This window comes from Hermetia illucens, chromosome 2, assembly GCF_905115235.1.
Source record: "Hermetia illucens chromosome 2, iHerIll2.2.curated.20191125, whole genome shotgun sequence".
Classification (NCBI taxonomy): domain Eukaryota; kingdom Metazoa; phylum Arthropoda; class Insecta; order Diptera; family Stratiomyidae; genus Hermetia; species Hermetia illucens.
The window spans coordinates 15,886,800-15,913,747 of NC_051850.1; the positions used below are offsets into that span (position 1 = coordinate 15,886,800).

Genomic DNA, 26,948 nt, shown 5'->3' on the forward strand with positions numbered 1-26,948 from the left:
CTCTGAACTTAACTGAAATCTGAATGAGGGTCGCATCTTTTCAAACACATTACACTTCAACCATTACTTAACTTTGGGCAAACCGCTCTGGAATCTAAAAGAGTCTGACTTAAGATTTATTCCAAGAAACCTAAATTTTTGACTCAGACGGGCTTTTCCCTTTTTTCGGTCTTATTTTGTTAGGGACTACACTGTCCTTTATTGCGATCGTAATTTCCAAATATATCTAAGTTGACGGCAGCGACTGCCTAAATTCCCGTCAGCCATATTACTATTATCCCTGTTATCTCCTTAAGTGCCGGTCCCTATGAAAACCTTAAGTCAGCCTTACAGGCTCCGGTAGGTCTACCACGCTTGAGCAGGCCGCATCGCCTCTTGAAGTGATAATTCCATACTCGTACCAATAAGGCGGCAAGCAATATCAATACCCTGACCACCAAAGTGTTTCACATAAAATTCATATGGTGATCAGAATGCCCACTACCTAAACGGCACATCATCACACTCACATACCGGCTTGCCTAAACAACCTTTAGGTCAGCCGGATGGCCAAATTGTTTTTCAGTCAATCACCGGCCGCCTTTATGGCGGAAATGGACAGTTACGTCTTGGTGGTTTAACGTGAGTACTTGTCAAGCTGACGGCCTTCTTAAGACGCGGATTGATTTTGTCACCGCAATCAAAGCCCCGCTAAAACAAGCACCTCGGTATAGTCTATACTGACTGCATGGCTCAATTTATTCATACTGGTGGATGCAAGACTTACCTAAACTTCTACCGAACTTTGGAGTAAGGCACCCGTATTGAACACAACACCACGTTTGAAACACGAAGGTCTTTGTTTGATGGAACATAACCACACCCCCCATGAAACTCCCATTAAAGGGTCAACCGCTATAATCGGCAGGAACATGAGACAGGCATTTTCCTGAGACATATGAATTCAGGAACTATTCCGATTCCCATAGTACCAATATACCCCTGATAAGGTTTCGTGACCTAAAAGCAGTTGGTCCTGATCACGGCCAGCAAATCTTTGTAAGTACAGCCTTTCCCGGTGCCATCACATGGGGGGTTCTTCTCGGCCACTCGGCTTTGTTTTGGTCAAGAGGGCTGCTGCCTCGTCTTACTTGCCGCCACTTCAGACCACACGCGGGAAGGGACAGGGCACCCATGTCTATTGCACTCATTTGGAGGACGCCCTAAAATTTCGGCCAAACTTTCCCTCCGAAGAGACGGCGTCTTTCTGACAAGCTAAATAGAGGATTTCTTGTAGGGTGTGCCATTACCTTCATCCGGGGTGAAACTCTAGCAGGTTAAGTTGTTTTACACCACAGCTACTTCGGGTCCGACTCCACCGTTAAGCGCATACGAAGCATACCTAGACCAGTGCTCAACCCTGAGGCATGCATTCGCTAAAGATTCGTCCTAAGACGGTGCAATCATCCATTCGATCCATTTAGGGATTTGATGAATTCTGAACGCTCACCAAGCTCCAACAGCTTATGCCGCGCATGCATTGATGGGGTACACTACGATACCCAAGACTTGTCAAAATTTACCTTTCTCCCTCGAACCCTTCTAAACCCATAAGTTTAATCGTGCTATTGATACAGAATGTTTGTACCAATGCTCGATTTATGTTCACCGAACTGAATAAACTCAATATGTTATTCCAAGGCTCTAGTAATGGAATTACGACAATTCCATTCAGAAATGAGAGAGAGAGGATTGAAGGCTCCCTCAAGCGGTGAAAATTCAAACTCCTATCGTCATAAGTTGGTAATTCCCGGCCCCTCCGACTATAAAATTCAATGATCGTACCTCTCATTCGCCTAATTCAGCCTCAGAGCTCCGTTGAGACAATTTTTCCTTAATTTTTACTTATTTCGCCATACTTCCAACACAACTGATTCCTCATCGACTAGTATGTCTTCCAATCTGCTTGTGAATCACCCCCCCCCCCCCCTCTGTGTGATGTGACCCGATGGCATTCTAAATCTCTTCCTAAAAAATGTAAACAGTTTGCGCCAAGGTATTTTTCTGGATTTGTGGAAGGAAGCCCCTTGCGATAATACATTACACAAAAAAATCAGCATTGTCTCGTCGGAAACTGCAGCACAGGAAATATGTGATTTATTTGCTGATCACTTTCAAAATAGTTTTTGTCCAGCTCACATCCCGTCATCAACAATGCCTGCAGTAGCGATCCCGGAATCTCTTATCGGTGGAATACTTTTGAGCCGGGAAGAAATCCACAAAGCTCTTCAGAAACTCAACGTCAACAAAGGTTCCGGCATCGACCTAATCCCTCCCTACTTTGTGGTGCCGTGCGTTGATCAATTGACGACTCCCCTATGTATAATGTTTAACAAATTGCTCTCAACGGGCATCTTCTCATTATCATGGAACTCTTCCCATCTTACGCCTATCTACAAGAGTGGTGATAGTAGGTCTGTCGAAAATAATCGAGGAATCGCTATTTTGTCAGCAATCCCTAAACTCTTTGATTAGCTCGTCTCTTATAAACTGACTCTTGTCATCGACTCGCGCCTAAAAACGGGACAAATTGTACCAACTGGTCCTCCAGGTTGGGGGTTGGGTAGGGCTGACAACCCTACACGGAAAACAACCTGTTACGAAGCCACAACAGGAGCCTCGGATAGGACGGATGTTAAAACGACGGACCCGGCAACGACAAAGGAACAACGATTTGCGCATTTTCTCATGGAACGTGCGCTCCCTGTACAGAGATGAAGCTGATAAGCAGCTAGCCGATACCCTGTCCCAATATAGGGCTGATGTAACAGCGTTACAAGAGATGCGATGGACAGGGACCGGTTTCCTGGAGAAGAGCCACTACACCATATATTATAGCGGCCATCCAGTGAACCATGTGCTCGGAGTAGGTTTCTTAGTCAGCCAAAAAATGAAACCTGCTCTTATCGGCTTTGAAAGTATAAGCGAACGGCTATGCACTCTGCGCTTGCGAGGCAAGTTTAGAAATATAAGCCTCATAAACGTTCACGCCCCTACAGAGGAGACTGCAGAGTCGGAGAAGGATACCTTCTACGAGACAGTAGAGCGAACCCTCGAAGCCTGTCCCAGATATGATATCAAAATCATACTTGGGGATTTTAACAGCCAAGTAGGGAAGGAGCCCGTATTCAGGCGATACGTTGGCTCCCATAGCTTACACGAAAAAACAAATGATAACGGACTGCGGACTATTCAATTAGCAGGGTCACACGAAATGGTTGTTGGAAGTACCTGGTTTGCGCGGAAAGCGGTCCACAAACATACGTGGGCCTCTCCAGACGGGACCACTTTCAACCAAATTGACCACGTGTTGATCGAACGCCGCCACCTCTCAGCCTTGATGAATGTCAGAACATATAGGGGGGCCAATATAGACCCGGATCACTATCTCGTTGGCATGGTGCTCCGAGTTCGAATTACAATACCACCTAGAATCCCCTCTGACAATCAGGTGAGAGTGAACACTGAAGCCATCCACAACACAACCCTCCGCGACACCTATAAGAGGGAAATGGATGCCGCAATAACCGCAGTCAATAGAGGACCTGGAGATGAAGCATCAACTAATGATCTTCACAACCACCTGAAGAACGTTATCATGGATACGGCCACAAATATACTTGGCCCCAGCCGCAAAAGGAGTCGGAACGGCTGGTTTGACGATGAATGTAAGCTAGCAACGGAACGGAAGAATGCCGCATACCGAGTAATGTTGCATTCTCAAAGAACGCGGACACGCGCGGAGACTTATCACGAACTCCGTCGAGCGGAGAAGCGACTTCACAGACGGAAAAAAGAAGCCTGGGAGAACCAACAAGTCTGTGAACTAGAAAAGTACAGGGAGCAACCGCACCAGGCGCGGAAGTTTTACCAACAAGTCAGCAGGATGAAGCCTTATACACCTCGATGCTCATCCTGCCGAGACAAAGAGGGAAATCTGATTTCCGACAGAATGGGCATATTAGAGCGATGGGTTGAGTACTTTGATGAGCTACTGAACAACCAGAACATCGGCGAGTTGGAGGTCCCGCCAACTGAAGACGACGGACAAATACTGCCACCACCAAGTTTAGGAGAAACAGTCCGTGCAATTCATCGGCTAAAAAATCACAAGTCGCCAGGAGCCGATGGAATTACAGCCGAATTGGTTAAATATGGAGGCGACCAGTTACACCAAGTGGTTCATCAACTTGTGCTCAAGGTATGGGACAGCGAATCAATGCCTGACGATTGGCAGCGAGGCATAATCTGTCTCATACATAAAAAGGGAGATATCACACAGTGCAGCAATTATAGAGGTATCACGTTGCTGAGTACCATCTATAAGATATTCTCCGCTCTCTTGCTAGGCTATAGCCCCATACGCCCAGAACATCATTGGCCCATACCAAAGAGGCTTCACTCCAGGCAAATCAGCAACAGATCAGATTTTCTCTCTGCGGCAGGCGATGGAAAAACTGTTGGAATATGGACAACAGTTGCACCATCTGTTCATCGACTTTAAAGCCGCCTATGATAGCATAGCCAGGGTAAAACTGTACACGGCCATGAGAGAATTCGGTATCCCGACGAAATTAATAAGACTGACTAGGCTGACCCTGACCAATGTGCGAGGCCAGATAAAAGCAGCAGGATCACTCTCAAGACCATTCGACATCAACAACGGTCTACGACAAGGGGATGCGCTATCATGCGTCCTCTTTAACCTGGCCCTCGAGAAAGTGATCCGTGATGCTGAGGTGAATGCAAGAGGTACGATCCTCTTCAAGTCCACCCAACTACTGGCCTATGCTGACGATATCGACATCATGGGAAGAACCACCCGAGACGTTCAAACTGCCTTCATCCAGATCGAGCAGGCGGCGCGAGATCTTGGGCTGCACATCAATGAAGGCAAGACAAAATACATGGTGGCAACGTCAGCACCGAAGACGAATCAACCAACAACATCAAACCGCACTGGTCAAACACACACACGAACAAGGATAAGGATAGGAGAATACAACTTTGAGACCGTTGACAATTTCTCCTATCTAGGGTCGAAAATCACAACCGATAACAACTACGATGATGAAATCCGCGCACGGTTGTTGTCAGCCAACAGAGCCTATTTCAGCTTACAAAGACTGTTCCGCTCGAAACGTCTCACCATAGGGTCAAAGCTCTTACTGTACAAGACTATGATCTTGCCAGTCCTCATGTATTCCTCGGAAACTTGGGTTCTTAGCAAGAAAAATTGCGAACTCTTGGCCGCGTTCGAGAGAAGAATCCTCCGAAGAATTTTTGGCCCCCTACATGAGGATGGACGATTCCGTAGCCTACACAATGACGAAATCTATGAGCGATACCATGACCGTCCGGTTGTGGATAAAATCCGGCTCAATAAGTTACGGTGGGCGGGTCACTTAATCCGTATGGATGAAGATGATCCCACCCGGAAAGTCTATAAGGGCAATATCTATGGTAGGAAAAGAAGACGAGGCAGACCCTGCCTAAGATGGAGCGATGGCGTGGGCCAGGACGCCAGACAGCTTTTAGGGATATCGAATTGGTGGACCTCGGCGCAAAACCGGGATGTCTGGAGTTCCTTATTAAGGCAGGCCTAGACCGTATACCGGTTATTGCGCCGTTGATGATGATGATGATCTGCGAGTTAGGAAAAAAAAACAAATTGACGCGGTCTATACGGGCTTCAGTAAGGCTTTTGACCGGGGAAATTACGTGATTTTGGTATATCGGGCTTCTTACTATCTGTACTATCTTCATGATTGAACTCAGTTTGTCAAGTATCAAGGACGTCTATCCAAAAGAGTTCTCGTGTCTTCTGGATTACCGCAAGGTAGTCACTTGGGTCCTCTACTCTTCAATATCTTCATTTCGGATTTATCCCACGTGTTATCCAATATTCCCCACCTGTTCTATGCCGATGACCTGAAAATGTATGATACTATCAATAGTCAATCCGATGCAGACTTTCTTCAATCCAAGCTGCAATCTCTTGAGCGCTATTACATCCATAATAATCTCCACCTTAATTCTAAGAAATACATTGTAATAAGTTTAACTTAACTGAACTTAATTTCCTCAAAAGACGTGCGAAGGAGTTCGAAAATATTTGGGTCACCAAGTTTTTATACATAACATTTGCACACCCCACCGCTTGACTACGGCTGCAGCTACACAGCGACAGAATCGAATCCATTCAAGAACAATTTTTACTTTTAGCCTTAAGAGACCGCTATGATACGCGAGAGTTTCAGAATCTTCCCCCTTATAAGTACAAGTTGGATGTCTTAAATTTGATGGCTCTTTCATCCAGAAAAAACCTAATCTATGCCAGCCTCACCTTTGACATCATTAGAGGAGCAGTGAAGGTTGATCCTCTTTGTTCTAAGTTCACCCTTAACGACCAACGGAAGCGTACTCGATATAGGTCTTTGCTAAGGGAATATCAGCACCAAATTGTTTATGGTTATAATGAGCCCATAAGCAGATACTGCCGAATATTTAACACTATGGGTACGCATTATTCCCCAGACTTATCTAGATCCCGATTTAAAAATATCCTGATTAAGAGCCTTATAATCCTTTCTCCATCCTTATAATCCTTTTTCTGACAAAGCATCCACTTTCCATTTCTGTCAATACCCTTGTCTCCCAGTACATCATACATCATCATCACTATCGCAACAACCGGTGTCCAATATGGTCCTGCTACAAAAATTCTACACGTTTCAGTCTCGTGCCAAAGTTATCAAGTTCGTTACTTCCAAAAAATCCTTGGTAAAAACATCAGAGCAAACCTTGCCGTCCCTCACTACAGATATTGTCCTTTCAATCTTTCCGGCCAGGATCTTCCAAGTCTATTTGAATCAAGTTCAAATCACCCCATCGTTCAAAAATTTCGTTGTTATACAGACTTCAGGACACTCGACCGCATGTAGGAGGCCTAAAATTCGGAATTTTGTTTAGGTGGAACCCAAGTTACTATCCTTTAGTAAGGAGGACTGGCGAAACCACGTTCCTATGTACAACTGACCAATATATCTCACAGCTATTTTTGGTGCTGAAATTTGATCTTGTTTTGATGTATGGCCTCAGATATTGTGTCTCCTGTGCAATCTGGACTTTTCAAAGAACAGTCGTTTGCCTCTTATAATTAAACCGATTCTTCCTTATCACAGGAGCGTATCCTGTTTACGCTTTGGTAAAATTTCCACGCTTAGTGTGGCCACCCCGTGAACCTTGGCCCGCAATTTCACCCCAACAGCCGTCCGCTTATCTTCTCAAGGATCATTCGTTGCAGATTCCAATAAAATAATCTAGGCTTTGTTTGTAAGCGGTCTAGCTATGCTCTCTTTATCACTTCCCGCGATATCTGCAAATTTTACGCTCTTGTCAGACATTTTTAGAATAATCTATTAACACTGAAGACACCGGTCATCGCTTTTTTAAAGTCAAAAACCCGAGTAAACTCATAAACCTGATAATCAGCCATTTATTACCACCTTAACTCCTGGAAGGAAATTACGGAACTGAATATATGTGACCATCACTTAAACAAACTAGGGAGTGCCGATTGAACTTCACCCCCTTGAACAAGAACAGCAAAACGAATATTCATCCCAAATGACCAAACTAGTTTATGTCTCATCACAATCGTTCAACGTTTACCATAACAGTTACTATACAAGTTATTGTACCAGAAGACCACGAATAAAGGCAGTGAAGCAAAACTGATTTATGGAATGGCCTTCGCTATCGGAACTTTACTCACTGGGGAGTGTCTACCTATTTTCCAAATGCACTCGTGCCTGGCACCATTTTTTATGGTGAACTACCAAAATGCTTACTCCAAATGAAAATTTCGGTATTAATTGCTTCAATATCGTGTTTGGAAAGTGTTACCTTAATTGGATGGTAGATAATATTCTGTTGGGGAAATGTGGAGTAGATTCATATTTTCCAGGCAAGGGAGGTATAATAATAGTGTTCCAATTTTGAATATTTTATAGTTCATCTGCTATTGATTGAATTTATATTTTCAAAGACTAAATAGAGCTCCCTTACACCGGTTTCCTTAAAATGTAAAGGCTCCACGAATGTGGACACCTAATCACCTCAATAAGGCGACACCTACATATTGTCCAATATTAGTTCCATGGTTATATGTACTTTTAAAGCGAATAAGAATCTTTAAAAATTTTTAAGATGCTTGTGAAGTTAACTTGTTTCACTTTCAATTGAAACTAAAAAAAATAAAAAGTCGGTGAAAATAAGCTAAGAAAATAAGCGGCTTGTGAAAAAAACCCCTAGTACCAATAGGCAGTTTTGACTTTGACACTTCTTTTAAATAGTGATTTTCTGAGGCATACAAGTAGGACGAACAGACCTCAGGCTGAATTTCACAGATTAACTCATTTTGAAAGTCCTCCGAAGTTATCTCACTGCATCCAAAATACACAATCCAGTGATACGGATCCACCGAAATAGTGCGTGTAATTCGAACGAGAGTTGTGAATTAGGTATGTCGATTCCAATTACGGAAATCTCAGGGTATCAAATAAAGGCGGCCTATGAGGTCCAAGATTTTTACGTAAAACAGGCTGAGTACAGAATTCTCGGTATCTAAGTGGGCATCTAAGTAAACCAAGTTCGTAATACTATTTAATAAATTTCTTAGGATAATGATTGTGTTCCTAATATAGCAGTCAAGCATATTGACCTCCTATATATTTATCATAATCCTCAGGCAACAAGCCGGCAGCAACTCTATCAATATCACGAAGAACCTATTATAGGTTTTTTAAATCTAATTCAGAACTTCTCAAACCAAATTCAGAATTTTCCAAACTAATTTCAGACCTCAGGGATATGGCAGCCATTGATATGCCTATGCAAAACTTTCTCTTATGCAGAGTAGATTCAATTTCGCAAACTATTTTCAATGACACAATGGGAAGGAAAGTACAGAGGATTCTACCCACCTGTACGAATTGGCTAGCAAAGAAGCGAATAAGCACATGTAAACTTGCTGGATTCCATGTCTGTGGCAGTGTGTGGTTAGCAATATCTAACTAGAATTTGAACTTGCTTTCTTGCTCCGCCCCCGTGCTTGTTATAGATATAGTTTAAGTAAGTGAGCAACATGCAGTATCCTCTTTCTTTGTCAATTAACTTTATCAGTTTTATTTTTCCAAAATCATCGTAAAATTGTTCCATTCCTTGTATCCGTGAAATTTCGATAATTCCTTATTTCCAAGAAGTTGTTTAGTAGCAGCTAAACCGATCTTACCAAACTTCCAACCGTATTTGACTAAATTTTGTATGTGCGAATAAGGAGTTGAACAATGTGGTTTTCCCTCTTGTATTGACGTATTATTTCATATCAATTTCCTTTCTTAGCCATATCGAACATCCAACAGAGTTACAAGCATCCTCAATAGGTTTCGCCCTATTATTTTTTGGCACGTGTAAGTTGTCCATATAGTCGTCCACTACTAATCGTTTCAAGGAACTTCATAACCAAGAATTTCGTCAGCCCAAAATTGATAGACTAGTAGCTTACTCCAAACTACAATTTTATTTTATTATGTATATATATATTTCGGGAGCAACTTACTCCCTTCATCAGTACAAATTTGCTGCCGAAATATATATATACATAATAAAATAAAATTTGTCAAGGATGTGTGGACATGGGATTTTTGGTATAATAAATCACAACACGAGAATTTAAATAAACGGACGCGCTTTATTCGAACTTATCGCTCTCGTTCCTCTCACTCGACTGACTTCACGGCAGGGTTGTACTTTCGGTGTCAGGGCTTGACAAATTGTAGTTGGGAGTAAGCTACTGGTCTGTCAATTTTAGACTTAATTACAAATAGAAGACAATATCTAACCTCTCCGTCAGCCTTTTCCAAGTCCTTTTGCGGCACTCTGAATTTGTGAACAATCTCGCGGAACCTTTTGTGTAGTCTACTTTGTGGACTTCTGACCATCGGTTACCGCTGGATGTTCTCTTCCTGGTCATCTCCAAACATTTCCAATGTGGTTTACACATATGGTCGCCATTTACTATGAGCTATCCACTACCACTTCCGACTTTTGATCACAACGCGTACGGGTGGCAAACCTGTGCGAGTTCCTTTGAAATATTATCAGGCCAGTCGTAGAGTGGTGTTCATGAAGGCTTGCAGCTTTCGAGTGACAGTGGTGGTCACCTTCCATGTGTCACTCCCATAGCCTCAACTTGATCTTGATGTTTAGATAACTCCATTTCCGAATTATATACGTCAGGTAACATCCAATTCGGCAGAAATCACCTTTCCTGAAGATGCAAATTGGTCGCCGCCTTCGATTCTCTACTCATTAATGCAGATAGAGAGGGTGCGATGACCCGTCGGGTTTTGTTGGCTTTTCTCTTCAGTCCAAATCTACATGCCTCTCTTTCCAAACCAGGAGCCATTTGGCCAAGGTCTCAAGGTCTTTGCTAAAAGAGCAAACAGGTATCAGAGTGGTCGAGATATTTGACAAAAAAAACATGTTATAATCCATTGAATTCTTCCACGTCCTCCGAACATGGCAGTGTGAAGAACGTCACCAATAACAAGAAAAAAATATCAGTGACTAGATGCAACCTAAATGAACTCCACTTTCGATTTCAAATTCCTCCAAGATTTTACCTCGATGCAGCATGCGACATTTTGCGCCATCATATGTCACTCTGAGAATAACTATTAGTTTCTTCGGAATAAGGCTCCTGCTTACAACACAGCAGATACACTTCCTGTTCAAGCTATCCAAGGCTTTTCGAAACCGATGAAGATTAGGTGAAGCGAAAATCTAAACTCCAGGCACTGTTTCAAAATGATTCCTAAAGTATTGAATAAAGGAGGACCCGGGGAAAACCAGCCTGTTCTGCATCAATCAAGCTTCAGAGATATTTTTTAATGCTTTCCAGGATTATTTTAGCCGCATATATCCCCCCATTTAAAACAGGTACCTTTCTTAACGCCAAGGAGCACGCATATATCCCTCCAATTACCACACTTAAAACAGATACCTTTCTTTAAGGGAGATATAAACGTTTTCTGGCACCCAGACCCTCGCACCTATATACCATTTTGAAGTTCAGACCCTCCCCCGATAGTAGTGATCACGAATTAAGCTCCTTTTTGCGAAATTCTCAATATTAACGGAGATATAAACGTTTAGAGTTTTTCCCAAGATTCCTCCAAAAATCACCAATTTTCCTGGCACCCAGACCCCCCAACCTATATATCATTTTGAAGCTCAGATCCTCTTCCGATAGTAGTGATCACGAATTAAGCCTCTTTTTGTGAAATTCTCGATATTAACGCAGATATTAGCGTTTAAAGTTTTTTCCAGGATTCTTCCAAAAATCAGCAATTTTCCTGGCAAATAGACCACCCAACCTATATACCATTTTGAAACTGAAACCCTCCCCCAATTGTAGTGTTCACGAATTTAGCTCCTTTTTACGAAATTCTCAATATTAATGGAGATATAAGCGTTTAGAGTTTTTCTCAAGATTTCTCCAAAAATCAGCATTTTTTCTGGCACCCAGACCCGCCTACCTATATACCATTTTGAACCTCAGACCCTCCCCTGATAGTAGTGATCATGAATTAAGCTCCTTTTTCGAAATTTTCAATATTAACGGAGATATAAGCGTTTAAAGTTTTTTTCCAAGATTCCTCAAAAAATCTCCAATTTTCCTGGCACGTAGACCCCCCAACCTACTGGAAACTAGTCAACTACCTAAGACAATGAACGACGCCTAGCGCATAATAGAGGTATATGGTAGTATATGGTAGGTTGAATCAGTGATGTGAAGTGCTGCGATCACGTCCAAAATGAGGACACCGGCGTTAAATTGGAGTTGTACCGATCGTGAAAAAATCCGAGAGTGGAGTCTTCGATAGGATAGCCATATACCAGAATTCACGCTGACGAGAAACAGTGGGGAATTGTTACGACAGACGGTAGTTTGAATGCCCGTCTTACTTGGAGCAAGCCCACGACCGGGAAAAATGACCATTCGCAACTACTACCAAAAAGGGAAAAGAACTTAAGCAAAAGAAGAAAAACAAAAACGAAAATAACGATCGAGGGAGGATACCCCTCTCCCTCTGATACGGTGTGTCACCACACCATTTTGCCTCGCTTGAGACCAGAGACAACTAAGAATTAGCTACCAACCCTTTTTGCAGTCCTGTCTCTCTCCTCATAAACTGCCTGATCACTTTTGAGGACATATTTACAACTGGCAAATTTACAAGAATGCCAACCGGGAAGTAAAGAAAGCGATCGCTGTCACCCGAACGGCCCATTGCAAATTTATCTTCTCGGTAAACCGGACATTTGGGATGGCGAAAGAAAAATGAATCGAGTTGTCAAAAGCCGACACTAACACAATTAGGATATCAAACACTTCCGTTGCGTTAGTGACAAGAACGGTACATTGCTTACCGACCGACGAGCCGGGTAGATGACGAGAATATTTTGAACACTTTTAAAAGAAGAAGTTGTTCATCCTACTCTTCTACAAGCATTGGCGACGTTTTGAACAATTCCATCTGTCAGCGCCCCTGGAATCTAGTGAGCAATAAAATGAGTGAACTCGAGAAAAGCAACAGGACCTGACAACATTGCATTTGAGCTCTGGAAAGCGAAGAGCTGGGACCCAACACTGTGACCGAGTGAATTCTTCTATTGGGATATTGATGAAGGTAGACCACCATCTGAATGGCAAGCAAGTACCACAATTCCAATATGGAAAAAGAAAGGTAGTCCAACAGAATGTTCAAATTAACATCCGATCCGATTGCTGTCCTAGACCCTGAAGATTTTTGAACGCATTCTTGACAACCGTATACACAACGTCCTTCAAAAAACCGTGAATCAAGCCAGGTTTACGAAAACTGCGGAACTACTGACGCAATACACGCTGCACGGTTACTCATGCAGAAACGCATTAGAAGCATCGTCCTCCTAACATTGCATTTCTGGATCTGTGTCGTAGAAACTAACCTGGTATGCTCGCCGATAACACCTAGTATCAGAAGAACTCGTACGCTGTGTTAAATTGTTCCACCACGATCCGAAAAGCAAAAATTCAAAATATGACGAGTGTATCAAAACCGCTTCATGTCTCTGTCGTTATTAATCAAGGAAGCGCCCACTCACCCCTCATCTTTATTCCTGTTATGGACACTGTCGCACAGTTCATCCAACCTCCAGTACCATGAATATACAACTGAATTTTTGTTTCAACTAATCCCCATCGAAGAGGCACTGTTACTGCCGTGGCAATGACCTGCCCAGAACTGAGCGATAAATAAATAAATATTTATATTTCGGGACAATACTATCAACCTATGGAGAGCCACGTTATGAAATTGTTTCACGCATTATCACAACGTGGATGTAGTGGCGTTCCACAACTTGTGTTTCCTGTGATCGAGGTATCAACGAACGTCTTATATTCAAAATTTACGTAGCGTCGTCCGCTCTGTCGCCCTCTATGGTTCTGAGTGTTGGCCGACTATTAAGAGCAATGAACCACGCCTTGCGGTGATGGAGGCGAAGATGTTGTGTAGGACTAGTGGCGTAACACGCCATGATCATATCCAAAATGAGGATATCCGCCGTCGATATGAGGTTGCACCGATGGTGGAAAAATTGCGAAAGAAGCGTCTTCGGTGCTGTGATCACGTAAATCAAGGTTAGGAGATGAAGGCTAAAGAAAAAGAGGAAGATTTACCAGAAGTCCGTGTAAACGTTTTCAATGATAGGCCCAAATAATACAATCATTCATCAGAGAGTGGATACTATGCTACTGCACTATGCCCCAGACCTCGAATGATTACAACACCAAACTTATGTTTGGAAATATAGCGATTTTTTAAGAATATCTATTGTATAACACTAAATCTGGGAAATTATCTTTCTCACATATGAGCAAAATTTTCAAGGTAAATTTCAATATGAACAAATCGGAAATGTGGTTTCCCAACTCCTGCTACTGAACTAATGAAATTAAGGGCACCCCATAATTAAGAGCAAAGACTCCAAATCAAAATCTACCAAACAAAATATCTCATGCTGAATACACAAAAGATAGTGTCGAATTCCGGATCATTAAATCAAAATGCATGCTAACAATCGGCAACAGAATAAAGTGAACAATAACCAATTAAGCCATCATCATGGCAGTCGGGTAATGGGTACGACAGCGGCATTAGGCATTGTTTGCATGGCGAAGATTTCCCACAAAACAAGTTGAAAGACCTTAATTTTCTCGATTTAGCTGTAACATTCCCAACCAGCCAACAACATGGCAGGAGAAGTTGGGAATCTTTTACCATACCATGGATATATATTTGCAGCTGAAACGGTTTTCGTTACCGCATCATGTTAGCAAGACAGTCAACGGTAGACAGGCAGGGTGAGGTGCTCCAACATTAGATCACCTGATACCACGGAGGCAAACGCCATTTGTCAAGGGGTTTCGTCTTTTTCTATAAAATTACCTTATAAGTGAGTAAGTTAGATGTAAGGAAACTAATGCGATGCGGTATCGATTTTCTGAACTTCCGCAAAATATCGGGTTATACGTTTTCCCATTTAATATTGTTCCGATCAATGAAGAAACGCTCGTAGATATTTTTCAAAAATTGAATTTCCACGGGTTTCCCTTGTTAGGAGCCGCTTCAATACAAAGTGATTTTTTTGCGAAATACTGAAAGTATGTCTGCGCGGATAAAGATTGATTCGAGAGGGTAGTTACTTCCTTCAATCTTGTGGTTTCCTTTCGAATTTTGCCGGTGATCAGCTCAGGTGAAACTCTTCAGCGGCCAGTATCATATGTAGAAAGTTTGATTTAGTTTTAATTTTCGGGTGAGAAGACCATTGAACATTTCCGGTGCCAGCCTGCTTCGGGGGCGTCATCTATCTCCAAACTTAATAATATGTTCGCGCTCGATATGAACATACCTTAAAATCGCCACGAATTAGAGCGCCACATTTGAATCACTTTTCCTCAAGCTGAGAGTATTTCACCTGCGTAATTAAAACCGCCGGTTGAATGTCGTGCAGTGCAGCAACGGTCCAATAACAAGGCATGCAATTGCGATTATTCGCATCTTATTATTTGTTCTGTCTCGTTTCCATTTGCCTTACTCTTGTTATAATTACCCGCGGCGGCGGCGGTGGAGACCAATTGACTTTTTCATTTAGCATTTCAACTGGAAGAAAGTCATTTAGCAAAAGTTGAAATTGCAAGAAACCTGAACAGATCTTCGGACAAATGTTCTGCTTTTGGCTAAAAGATACTTTTCCGCGATCCAACTCGACATTTTGGTCCGGTTGATTTCGATCTGGAATAATTCAAGCGAAAGCGAAAATTCTTAGCATTTTCTTTCGCCAAAAAGAATTCGATTCGTTTGGTGGATTGGTTGCTGGGATTGCAGTTTCGTAATTGCCGTTCACAGTCTCTGCGGCACGAGCTCTTCAGGGAAATGACGAAAATCCGCTATAAATCTTGAAGCTATGACTTTATAAAGAATTTGACCTTAGCCGCACGATCATCTCGCTGCGCTTGGCTGCCCATCTAGCAAAGATGCGTAATAAATATTAATTATTTCTTTAAGTAATTCTGCTAATGGCATATTTTGTACGGATGTATCATATGTTTAATAGATCCGCTCATTACTACGGCTAATCTTCTGTGATTGTGCATATGAACGCTAAGAAGGAATTCTTTCAACCTGACGTAAATATCTCGGATGGGGTCTTAACATATCGTACCAGTAATGGAAGTAGATTTAGCCATTAACTTTTAATTATGTTTCTCGGGGAGCACCGTGTACTTAAATGCAAATTCACACAAATGTTATATCGAAAGATACTCACATGTATGACAAAGTACAGATATAATTATGTAAGATTTAATTACTTTGCATGCAAGGTCAAGATGAACTGGATACACAGCAGCAAACGAAAATCCGGACATATTCAGAAAAATAGTTGGAAAGAGCTTGGGGCTGTAATTAATTTACCTTTTAACTGCTTTTGTTTAAGTAGTGTAAATGAAAAATGCTCTCCATTTCGGATCTATACATATATATATTATATCGCACAAATGTAGTAACTTTGACATAGATCGAAGCAAATCTTATGGCGTTGCCCTCTCCCTGAAGGCCTAAAAACTGAAGGGGCGCTGGTGATGATGACCGGTGGTAGGTCAATGGGAGAATTCGTCGAGAACTTCCCGCAACATTGAGCACGTATGCAGAATGGTGTGCTTCTGCATGGTTTGAACAAGACTGTGCGAAAGTCCCAGGACATCAAGGGAAGCCGTGACGGATTACAATACCTGTAGCTGACAATATTATGAGAACTACAACCACCCGCTCAAGACGCCAAATTTCTTTGATTTCACGAACCACCTTCTTCTTCACGTATTTCCATTCGATGTTGCTGTTATGAGGGATTGCAACATCAATTATATACGCGGAGCGACTCGTACTGTCAACTAACAGTACGTCAGGGTTATTATGTGGAGTATGCTGATCAGTCAAAACTTGTCGGTCACAATACATGCTGAAACAGAACAATCAAGTACTGCTTGCGGCTCATATCGGTAAACGAACATGTTCTTGTGATCAGTCCATGCTTATATGCATGATTTTGATGGATAACCTTACATGCAGCATTATGCCTGGTAATGTCGTCTCTAACGCCGAACCGCACATTCTGCATTGGCCATTCTCCACCCGTTCTTTCATGATGAGCTTTTTATAAGCTCCGGTGTCTACCATGCCATCCTGAATGACACACAATCCCTCCGACCCAGCAAAGAGTTCCCCAGAACACATATTTGTTCAACGAATGCAAATCGACAAGTGTCTGCCAAAGAAAATTCACGTGTTTACAGTGCATTGTCTTCGACTTTCATTCATCGATCCGTTCTTGTTCCGACTTCACTCCACTCAGAGGATTGAAAGATGGATTTTTCAAGTTAAGCGGAGACAGTCCACAGTCTGCCTTACAGATAGCTACATGCAAGGGATTCGCCTGCCATTTGCTGTAAAAATAAGCGCGCAGCGAGCCGACCATGCCCCTACCTCCGATTTCGCGAGGCAGGTTCATACACTCCACGGCAGGGTTTGGATGATGCATTCGGAATTTGGACATAGTTGTCCGTATCCGTCGCTGGACGTTTTCCAGATCGGTCTTTGTCCACGGCAATATTTCAAATGCATAAGCCAGTGAAGGGATAGCGAATGTATTCAATGCCCTCAGTTTATCCTTCTCCGAAAGATGCAATTTCAGCACCAACCTTACACGTCGGAGGAATTAGGACAGCAGAGCATCCTTCACATCACCAACTCGAGCATGGGTTTCTTGCAGAATTCCTAGGTACTTGCAAAAGTCTGTCTCCATCATAGCTTCGATGTGAAGGTTACCAATGCTATGTCCGGCATGTGCTCGTGATGACCTTTGCGGATGGCTTGGATTCGACACTTGTCTAATTCAGATTCCATCCGAATACCACGGCTGAACATATCTACTATTCGCAACAGATTTCTAAGGTGGTCGTCAGCACCTGCCATCTAAATACATCAAGTGTGTCAGTTCACACTTAGCACGTAAGCTATACTCTAACATCATTCAGTAGCCATGAAAGGAAGTTCAGTGGCATGAAAAACTAACGGGGATTCAACGAATATCCCTGGAAGATGCGCCTCCGTATATGGATTGGCTCTGAGGTATTAGGACCCTAAGATGTACCCAGTAATAAGCTGGTATGCTCCCTACCATGACTGTCGCCAAAAATTTTGTTAGTTTCGGATCAATTCGATACAGATCAGCCAAGTAAGCGGGACACTGTCGAAAACCTTGGCATAATCGAGAAAGCAACTAAAGTGGTTTCTTTGGCCTCTAGTTGCTTGTCCTACTACTACCGAGTCGATAATGAGTAGCCCTTTGCAACACCTTGACCCAACTCCGCAGCCCTTCTGTTCCTTGGACAGGGATAAGGTAGGTAATCCGCAATGAGCAAAAATAGAAAGTTGTCCAGCCGACTCATGACCTGATTTATGCTATGTTCTAACCGACCACGTATACTGGTGAACTTTTTGTACCAGAGCTTCTACACCCGATCCAGCCCACGTGCCTGTTCTTCTTCGAGCTGTTTATGCCTCTTCGAACCACCTCTTCGGTAACATCCCCAAAATTCATGCCAGACGTTTTAGCATGGCTGATGCCTTTGGCGGTGATCCACTCAGCATGATCAGCACCACCTTTGGACCTCCAAAGTCCACCCCAGTATTCTTTCGCTTCCATTACCCAAAACTGTACTGACTGAACGCTCTGTTGGGATTCAATGAGAGATCTGAAAAAGCTTCGCTGGTTCCTCGCTTATGTTGCATTCTGGACACGCCTGTAGTGACTTTCGCCATACCGTCGCAACATACTGCATACGACAGAAAGTTTCTGCTTTAATGTGTCCAGAATTTCAACTACAGGTGTCTCATTGGTGTGGCACAGTTCCTGTAAACTCTCTGCATTTTATTCTTCACCCGTCTGCTGGCATTGACAAAGGTGAATTGAGTCAGTCTAGCAATTTCCCGCCTTAGTGTGTCACGCCGACGTTCCAAACCAATAACGCGAAAGCGAATCTTCTGACTGTGTAATCTGACAGCCGTAGCTGCACCACAATACACAAGTGATTATAGTTGCATAACCAACATATCAGCACACAGTCGAGAAGCAATCTCTTCATTGATTTGAGATAGAATTCCCGTAGTTGCTGCAGTTGCATAGAGCCTGGGAATACCAGGTCTATGCAAAGGATCCATTTCCAAGAATTCCATAGACGCTCTTTGGAATTCGTGCCGAACCTCAACAGAGACCTCAGCTGGACGGTGGCGAAGAGTGCTTTGGTGAGCACTGAAACTGTTGCCTGCAGTGCGGCTCATCCCCGCCGTTAATTCGTTGTAGGAGTGGATGAAGAGGTTAAATTTTTTAGTCCACTTCATCTGTTGCCTACGTGAACCGTGAAACAGCTGCAGCCTGCGGAACCATGCTGCTGGTCGTCGTAGCGCCTAGACGTCGTACCTCTCCACGATTAGTGGTTTCGACGCCGTGCTGTCCACAACGGGAGCCCGACCCAGTAACCAAATCAGACGACTTCCGCCGGTTATCCGTACCGGCTTTCTTCTCATTTTTGGGTTTGTATTTTATCCCTAACTGCCAGGTGCAATGATAGCTTTCTCAGTGAGTAATCCGCAAGACTGCAAAGTTCCTGCACTTTCCTCACCTATCCCCTGAAAGGCTGCGGTGTTGTGCAGCTATTCAGACTGAAGCTATCTGCCCCTCCTCCTTTCACAACCGGGCTTCGGGCTACGTCGAAATTATTGTCTCTAATTTACCCATCAATTTTTATTGAGCTTTCAAAACATCATCTCAGTTAAATACATTGGATAAAATTAATACAATCAATAATTTTTGTAAACTGTTTATTTCGAGCTCATTTAACGTAATGGAAAAATAGTGATTTTCCAACTGCCAAACAAAATTATGTATGCTGGAAAGAATCATTTTCTTTTTAAACTTATTCAAATGCAAATTCATAAATATCTCAATTTAAAAATAATGTGACTTATACCACTTTCAAAATAAACCGCTCATATAGTGGTAGTTTCCTGACTCTTTTAACATTTTTCGGTTGTGTAGGTTCTGAAAGCGGGTTCGTGAGAAAAAATGCCAATTTTCCGCCTTCTCCCTCCCGCTTTTGTGAATTGAATGTCAAAGCTGAGACCAGTTTTAGAAAGTACTAATCGAGACCTTTCTTTTGATACCCCACACTGCTGTATTTGGTGAAAAAAATTGTACACCCCCATTTTCATGTACTCCCCGTAAAATTCGACATAGAGCGTTGTAGCTCACTGTATGCATGTGCATTCACAATTTCCACGTTCTCACAGAATTTGGTCTCCATCGATGTAACCGTTTCTGAGAAATATGTGTTTGCCCATAGGAGGTCTGCGCCTAATTTAAGAACACTGATGACAGCGAAAATGAAGTGTTACGAAAAGTTGTAAACCCAGACTCAAGACTCACGTTTACTTGCCTATAGCTGAACTTTGCAGCCGCTAATTTCAGGTGTTGAAGAAATAGGTTGTGGTATCTGGAGACAGGGAGAACCGAGACTTCCGCACTTGTGCTAACAGAGGATTGGGCCTACTAAGGGGAGGGGGAGTGTACTATAACGCGACGTGATGCTGCAATGCGGGTAGATGTCGCCTGATAGACTCGTCAAACTCTCTTCGGCCGTCAGAATAAATTTGGACCTGAGCAAACAATACCCTTCCCATTATTTTTAAGGACATTGCCGACCTACGGATTCGCGCTCTCCTCCTTCTCAGCAGGGAAGCATAATGTTCAGCACCACATCAACCCTACTGGTTTCCAAATTTTCACGAAGGTGCGACCTCTGCCAACCCATAGGTTCGCCGTTACGTGGAAAGTGTTCAGCGAACTAATTAACCACGGTATATACAGACCTTATAACAGCATTTTGTCGTAGCCACTCAATTTGAATTTGAATGGAGAGCTTGTGGAGATTATAGTTGCCTAAATACTCAACGATCGGTTCCCCATTCCACTCATCCAAGACTTTGCACATTATTTACAATACTGTTGTGCTTCCTCGACCTCTGATTTCGCCAAAGCCTACTACCCTATAGCTCCCGGAGATATTCCAAACACAACAATCTGCACCCTACTCCGACTTTTGGCTTCTGCAATGTGGCGCAAACCTTCAAGAGATACATCCACTTGTACTACGAAACTTGAACTCTCCAGAATGTCATCCAAGGAAATAAAAGCTTGGATGACATTCTGGTCTCGTCTTCCGTCCAGTCTAAGCCTCGGGCAATTCTCGAGCGCATTTTTCAACGCCTTCTTGGTAAATCTGCAATAATAGGTGAAATTTCTAAAGGATTCCATCACAGCCGGCTTACAACCTGATCCAGGCAAGGTTCAAGCGATCGCGAGTTTTTTGCTGTAAAAAACTGTCAAAGATTTTATTCTTGAAAGTTTTTGGGCATAGCAAACTTCTACCGTCGTTTCTTGCACAAAGCCGCTTACCACCGGGTCTTAATTAGCGCCTTCCTGTCTACTCCTAGGACCAAAGAATCGCAAAGGGTTGAATGGCCTCCAGAAACCGTCCAATTTTTTGAAACCACCAAGCAACAGCAACATTCCCTCTACAAGGTGCCCTTCTAGACGTGTTCGTTGATGCTTGAGACATCGCAGTACATGCTATTCTTCACCAGATGATCAATCAAAGCTAGCAACTGTTGTGTTTCTTCTCAAAACAGTTGAGTTTCGTCCAACGGAATTACAGCGCCTGTGATCGTGAATTACTAGCCGCGTATCTAAGCACCAAGTACTTCCGTTTTTCGCTTCAACGCAGACCAATAACCTTGTTCACGGACCATAAGCCTCTAACTTTTGCCTTCCGGCAACTTAACCTTCATAACCCAATTCATATCGAACATTCAAAATGTGTCCGGTAAAACAACTTAGTCGATGACGCTTTGTCCCAAATCTTTGAGAACAAAATTCCAGCCTCAGTCGGTTTTTCGGCAATTTTTGCGGCTCAGAAATATAACGCAGTTTTTCAGAGTCTGCAGTCGGACTCCCAATATATAAATTCAAGGAGTTCCCCATCTTCAGCTCACCGAGATGTGAGACATATGTTCCGCCCGCTTTTCGTAATGAAGTACTTCGCTCGGTGCACGATCTCGCGCATTCCGGCATTCAGACAACGAACTAGCTAATCTCCAGCAAATATTTCTGGCCGTCAATGAAAAAGGACGTGAATTACTGGGCCAGAGAGTGCATCGTAAGGTCACTAGGCATCCTAAGAAGTAAGTAGTTGTGCCCCCTAAGTCGATAAAACCCTTCAATACCGCGCACCTCGAGCAAGGCTACAAGTATTCTCTCACACCATTGATCTGATTACACGGTAGCCTGAGGCAATACCTCTGAAGAACATTACAGCACAGTCATATGTTGAGGCCCTATGCCGATAGTGAATTCCGTGCTCTGATGCTGCCGCCTCAATCATCAGTGACCAAGGGATGCAATTCAAATCTACTCTCTTTTCAGGAAACTCTTACGATTCAAATTCCAACAGACAATCATTAATCATCCGCAGTTCACGGGCTGCTTAAGGCAGTCATTATGGCGGCGACGAGTCGCGTGGTCGCAGGTCTTCCCTTTCGTTCTACATGGCCGTTTGCGAAGAGTTTGCTGCCAGTCCTGTTAAACAGGTGTACGGTGTCCGAACTTTTTCGCTTACTATGGGAAGCCGTTTCCAAATTAAAACAGCCTCCACCATGTTGTCGTGCGCATCCAGCGGTTCACACTCCTAGGGAGCTTGAAGTCTGCACGATCAGGGTCCCTATAACATCCTCAAGCGTGGGAAGCACGCGTTCAGTTTGGACCTCCGTGGCAAACCAAAGATGATCTTCTTGGATCTATACAAAACCTCCCGATTTTAGCTGGGGGCGGATTGCTATGGTGAACTGATACTCGAGGAAAGGAGCTCAAACTGTGATCACTACTTTAGAAGAGAATCAGACCTCCAAAAACAACCGCAATTCGAATTGGCAATCTCCTTTTCAACTTTGACAATATGAAGGCTATGAACTCTATCATGCAAAATCATAGATTTGGTGGCGTTAAGAATTTGTCTCATCTGAAATATAAAACGCAATGCATGAAGTGAATAAAAAGATTTTACGATCCTTTTAGGGACATTTTTTATCCGGAAGTGGTGATTTATAATACCAAATAAGGGTACTTGGTTAATTAATTCTAAATCCTGAAAAAATGCCTAGAGATAGAAAACTCCTGATACCTTTGCAAATATGAGCTCTTATAAACGAAGCATATCTATGGTACATTTGATCAGATTAGTTGATTCAGTAGTCCGCTGGTATCAGTGGTCCGCCCATATCTCCGAAGTTGGAAGGACTCCGAAGGACGAACCAAAAAACAGAATTTCGCTTCTGCTCTGATTTAAAACATCTGCTCCTTACCCACGAAGCTTCCTACATAAAAGAACTATACAAATCTACATATTTGAGATATCCAACCCCTATAACTCTGTGTGGTGTTCCTACAACCAACTCGCTAAATTTAGCACAATAAGTTAATGTAACTTCCGTGATTCTAAATTGTTTGAAATTTACTCCCAACGTAGACCAACCCCAACACTCTGGAACACGAAGGTGAATTGAAAGCATCACATTTTGCTTTCTCGACCAAATGGCACAATCAAAGCAAATTTGATTGTATATATACCCTCTGAGCTGCAAATGCCCAGCAAATTCAGAGCCAATCAATTCAAAATTTAATCGTCTCCAAACAAAAATGTTATCCTGTATTCAGGATGCCTGTCGATTCCTTCAACCAGAAGTAACATTAGATTGAAAATCACTCGAACGACTGTTATCCCGGTTACGATTTATTCGTCCTTCCGCACTACATCTGTGATAGTAGAGTGTAACACCCTCCGACAACACAGGACGAGCCGGCATAGTACACATTCGCGAGGATATGCGAACCTATAAGGCGCCTGCGTTCCTTCCGTTCGTTCGTCAGTTATTTTCTAGGCGAGGCAATAATTTCAATGAATCGCCATAGTATTTGAGAGTTCCTAAAAAGGCGCGGGTACAAGTCCTGCGAAATCCCTCACTACGTCTCCAGTCGAAGATTTTGTGTACGTTCGGTAGCAATGTTGCGTTTGCGGTCCTTGTGTATGTCATGTAGATTTACATTCCTTATTGTGCGAAATTCAGATAAAAGGAAGTGAAACGGAAAGAACGCGAAAATATCATTAATTTGAGAGTTTACGTGGACGTGGATGGCATCAGGACGATGTTCTCAATTAGGAAAAAGGTATGCTAGCTGCTAAGTTGTTGGAAACACGCACCACATCCCCGGAATAACAACTTAAGTGGATCGATAAAATTTGTTGTGACAAACGAGAGGTTATTCCGCTATTACGTTTCGTGACTGACTCCATCAATCGCCCAGGCAATGGCAGCAGGGCATTTGTTAGGCTTAACTGGTCTAAGGAAATGATTCGTGCATACACTTTGCAATAAATCCAGGCCATGCAGTAGAATTACTTTCACTTGTGCATTTCATAGACTTGACCTACCCCATTTCCACCGCCTGCATAATTGCATGTGGTTGCTTAGGTGCAATGCACTATGGAATCGATTGCATTATAGTTAGCTACAGGTGCGACACCGTTTCAGTATTTTAATGATTTTTCACGTATTTTTCAGATTGCACCCAACAAAACCGCGGCAGCGAAAAAATGTCCTGATGATGCGTGGACCGAATCAACAAAATCGGAACCACCTGAAAATGATGAAGCAGCAACAAATGATGTCGAAATGGGCCTCCGGAAATCAGTAGACGCAAATCCTGGGCACATTGAAGTGCGTAGAAGCAAGTCACGTGTACGATCCTACCTGAAAAAGTGCAAGGACAAATTGACGGGCCAGCAGCATTCACAAGGCAACACGACATGCCAAAATCCCGATTGTTGCAATGTGCCATCGACTTCACATGCTAGCAGTGCTACGTCCTCATGGTATGTGGAGGATGCGGAACCTCCCGATATCACCAAGCCAGATGATTCCGGAGGAGGTGGGAGCAATGAAATGAAGCCGAAAAGTGAGCCAATTTTATCGGTGAAGGACGAGTCGGCCAGTGGATTAAATGCTGATGTGGATAATGGAATAGCTGAAAAGGCATCTTTAACGAAAGTTCCTATTATGGTAAATATTAATGATTAAATAAAAATTTTTCAGGCATAAATTGAATATTATGAGCGGATAGGAGATAGTAGCCTCATAGCGGTGGCTTTACCTTTCGCTAATAGTAAAATACACTACAATATCCGCAAACCGAAAGATATGGGTCGCTTGGATTTATATTTACTTCACATTTCTTTTCCGATAATCATAATTTCAATTCTCCAGAGCCCTTCAATGAAAGCTGGTAATAATCGATTATCCTTCGAGGATAGAAGAACCACTTTGATGACTTTAATTTCATTTGTCTGGTGATGAATTTTCGCATAAATTTAATTGACATTCCCCACTAATTCCATTATTGTAGAGCCAATTATTGGAAGCTCATAGACATACATCATACATCAGCCAGAGACCTAATGTAACCCAAAAAAAAAAATCTTTAAGGACATTAAGTCATGTGATGGTAGCAAATGCTCCGTTTTCCATGGCGCTGCAGACCAAATGGAAAATCTTAGAATTGATCTCCCATCTGTGTACAATGAATTCTCCCATCGTTTCCTTGGCTTCCCTTTTGGTCGGCTACCCTAGGCTCTGACTTACAGCACTCGTTTTGGAATCCTTCCTTCGTGCATTCATTCGACGCAGCCTGCGGATTTTGACTAGTGTCGATGGTATTGAGTCGTCAAATAATTCATACAAGTCATGACTGTATCTGATTCAATTCCGTCCTTCCAGAGTAGGGCTCTTTAGTAGACTAATTGGTTTACCTGTTAAGAATTATGCTCATCAATTGAAATCTTCTGTATACTAGCAGCCACCTTTCAGGTTTGGGTCACGTATTCCGTTTCGAATTCCTTGACCCTAAACCCCACTTCCCCCCGCTGCTGAATCGAACTGCTCGAACACTTTCTTCGCCCGAAGCATCGATCGGGCAAGAATATCCCCGTTGCCTGCGTACGCCATCAATTGTGCCAATTTTACCAGTAACGTACCTCAGGTATCAACTGAGGCTACCTTCCTGACAATGAACCCGAGCACCAAGTTGAAAAGGGTGGAAACGATACCATCCTCTTGCTTTAGTCTTAACACTTTGGGAAAGCTTTGTAGCAGTTCATTTTGGATTTTTACCTAGCCCTCGTTGTTAATCATTGTGGCATTCACTAACCGATGTCTGTACTGTGTCTCAGCCGCCGTTTGATTATATTCGCCGAAACCTTGTAGCAGGTGCGCAGCAATGAGATCCCCCTACAGTTTTCGCAACGCTGGCGATCCCCCTTTTTGTATACTTACACTTCTTCTCCAGGTAGTGGCTTGCTTGTCCAGACTCTGTTGATTACTTTGTAGATTCGATTGGTATCTCTCTATTCCTTTAAGAGATCGGCTGGCATGTCATCGATTCCGGGAGCTTGTGTATGTGTGTGTATGGGGGGAGGGGAAGAAATTTATATATATATGTAGCTCCTCAACATTCAGGCCGTGGTGGCCCATTGTACTCGACATCCCCATCCAACGGAATATCTCGGATTCGTTAACGTATCACAGGATTTCCTTTAGTGGACGTGATACCCCCCTTTGCAATTAGAAAACATCAGCACCGAAAATCTGATGTCTGCTGCGAGAGAAGGGACACGTATCATCTTGAATGATTCCTATTCTGATCATATGTTCAGCTAGTGAATTATGGCCTGTCAGAATGCCTACACTACTCCTGCAAGTTCCCCTGATTTTCGACAGGATAAACTTAGCGGTTCTCATGTATGGTTCTAACAGGGAAAGTTTGGTGTGTCTAGCAGCATTAAGGCTCTGCCACCTGTCATTGTGGGAAGCTTGTTCCGAGTATTTGAAAACAGCATTAGTCAATGCTACTGGTACTCCAATTGCTGATTCCGGTCCTAGCATGCTAAAGCACCTGAGATTTTACTTCCTTCAATGCCACAATGACCAGGTATCCAGAGCAGTTCCACCGTATTGAATCTAGACTTCCCTGTTCTCTCTACGTTTCAAGGTAACTACATATCTTCTACCAAA

General features: G+C 42.9%; 1 protein-coding gene across 4 annotated transcripts in view; it reads left to right on the forward strand.

Moving 5' to 3' along the window:
- LOC119648013 overlaps window positions 1-26,948 on the forward strand; it is a 416,281-nt gene that overhangs the window by 19,447 nt on the left and 369,886 nt on the right. For 3 of the 4 annotated variants that reach the window (XM_038049415.1, XM_038049416.1, XM_038049417.1), the window contains exon 2: window positions 24,444-24,941. In XM_038049415.1, the coding sequence (XP_037905343.1) occupies window positions 24,444-24,941 (498 nt within the window). Of the gene's footprint in view, window positions 1-23,816; window positions 24,049-24,443; window positions 24,942-26,948 lie in introns of those variants that run through there. The other variant, XM_038049418.1, reaches the window with a different exon arrangement.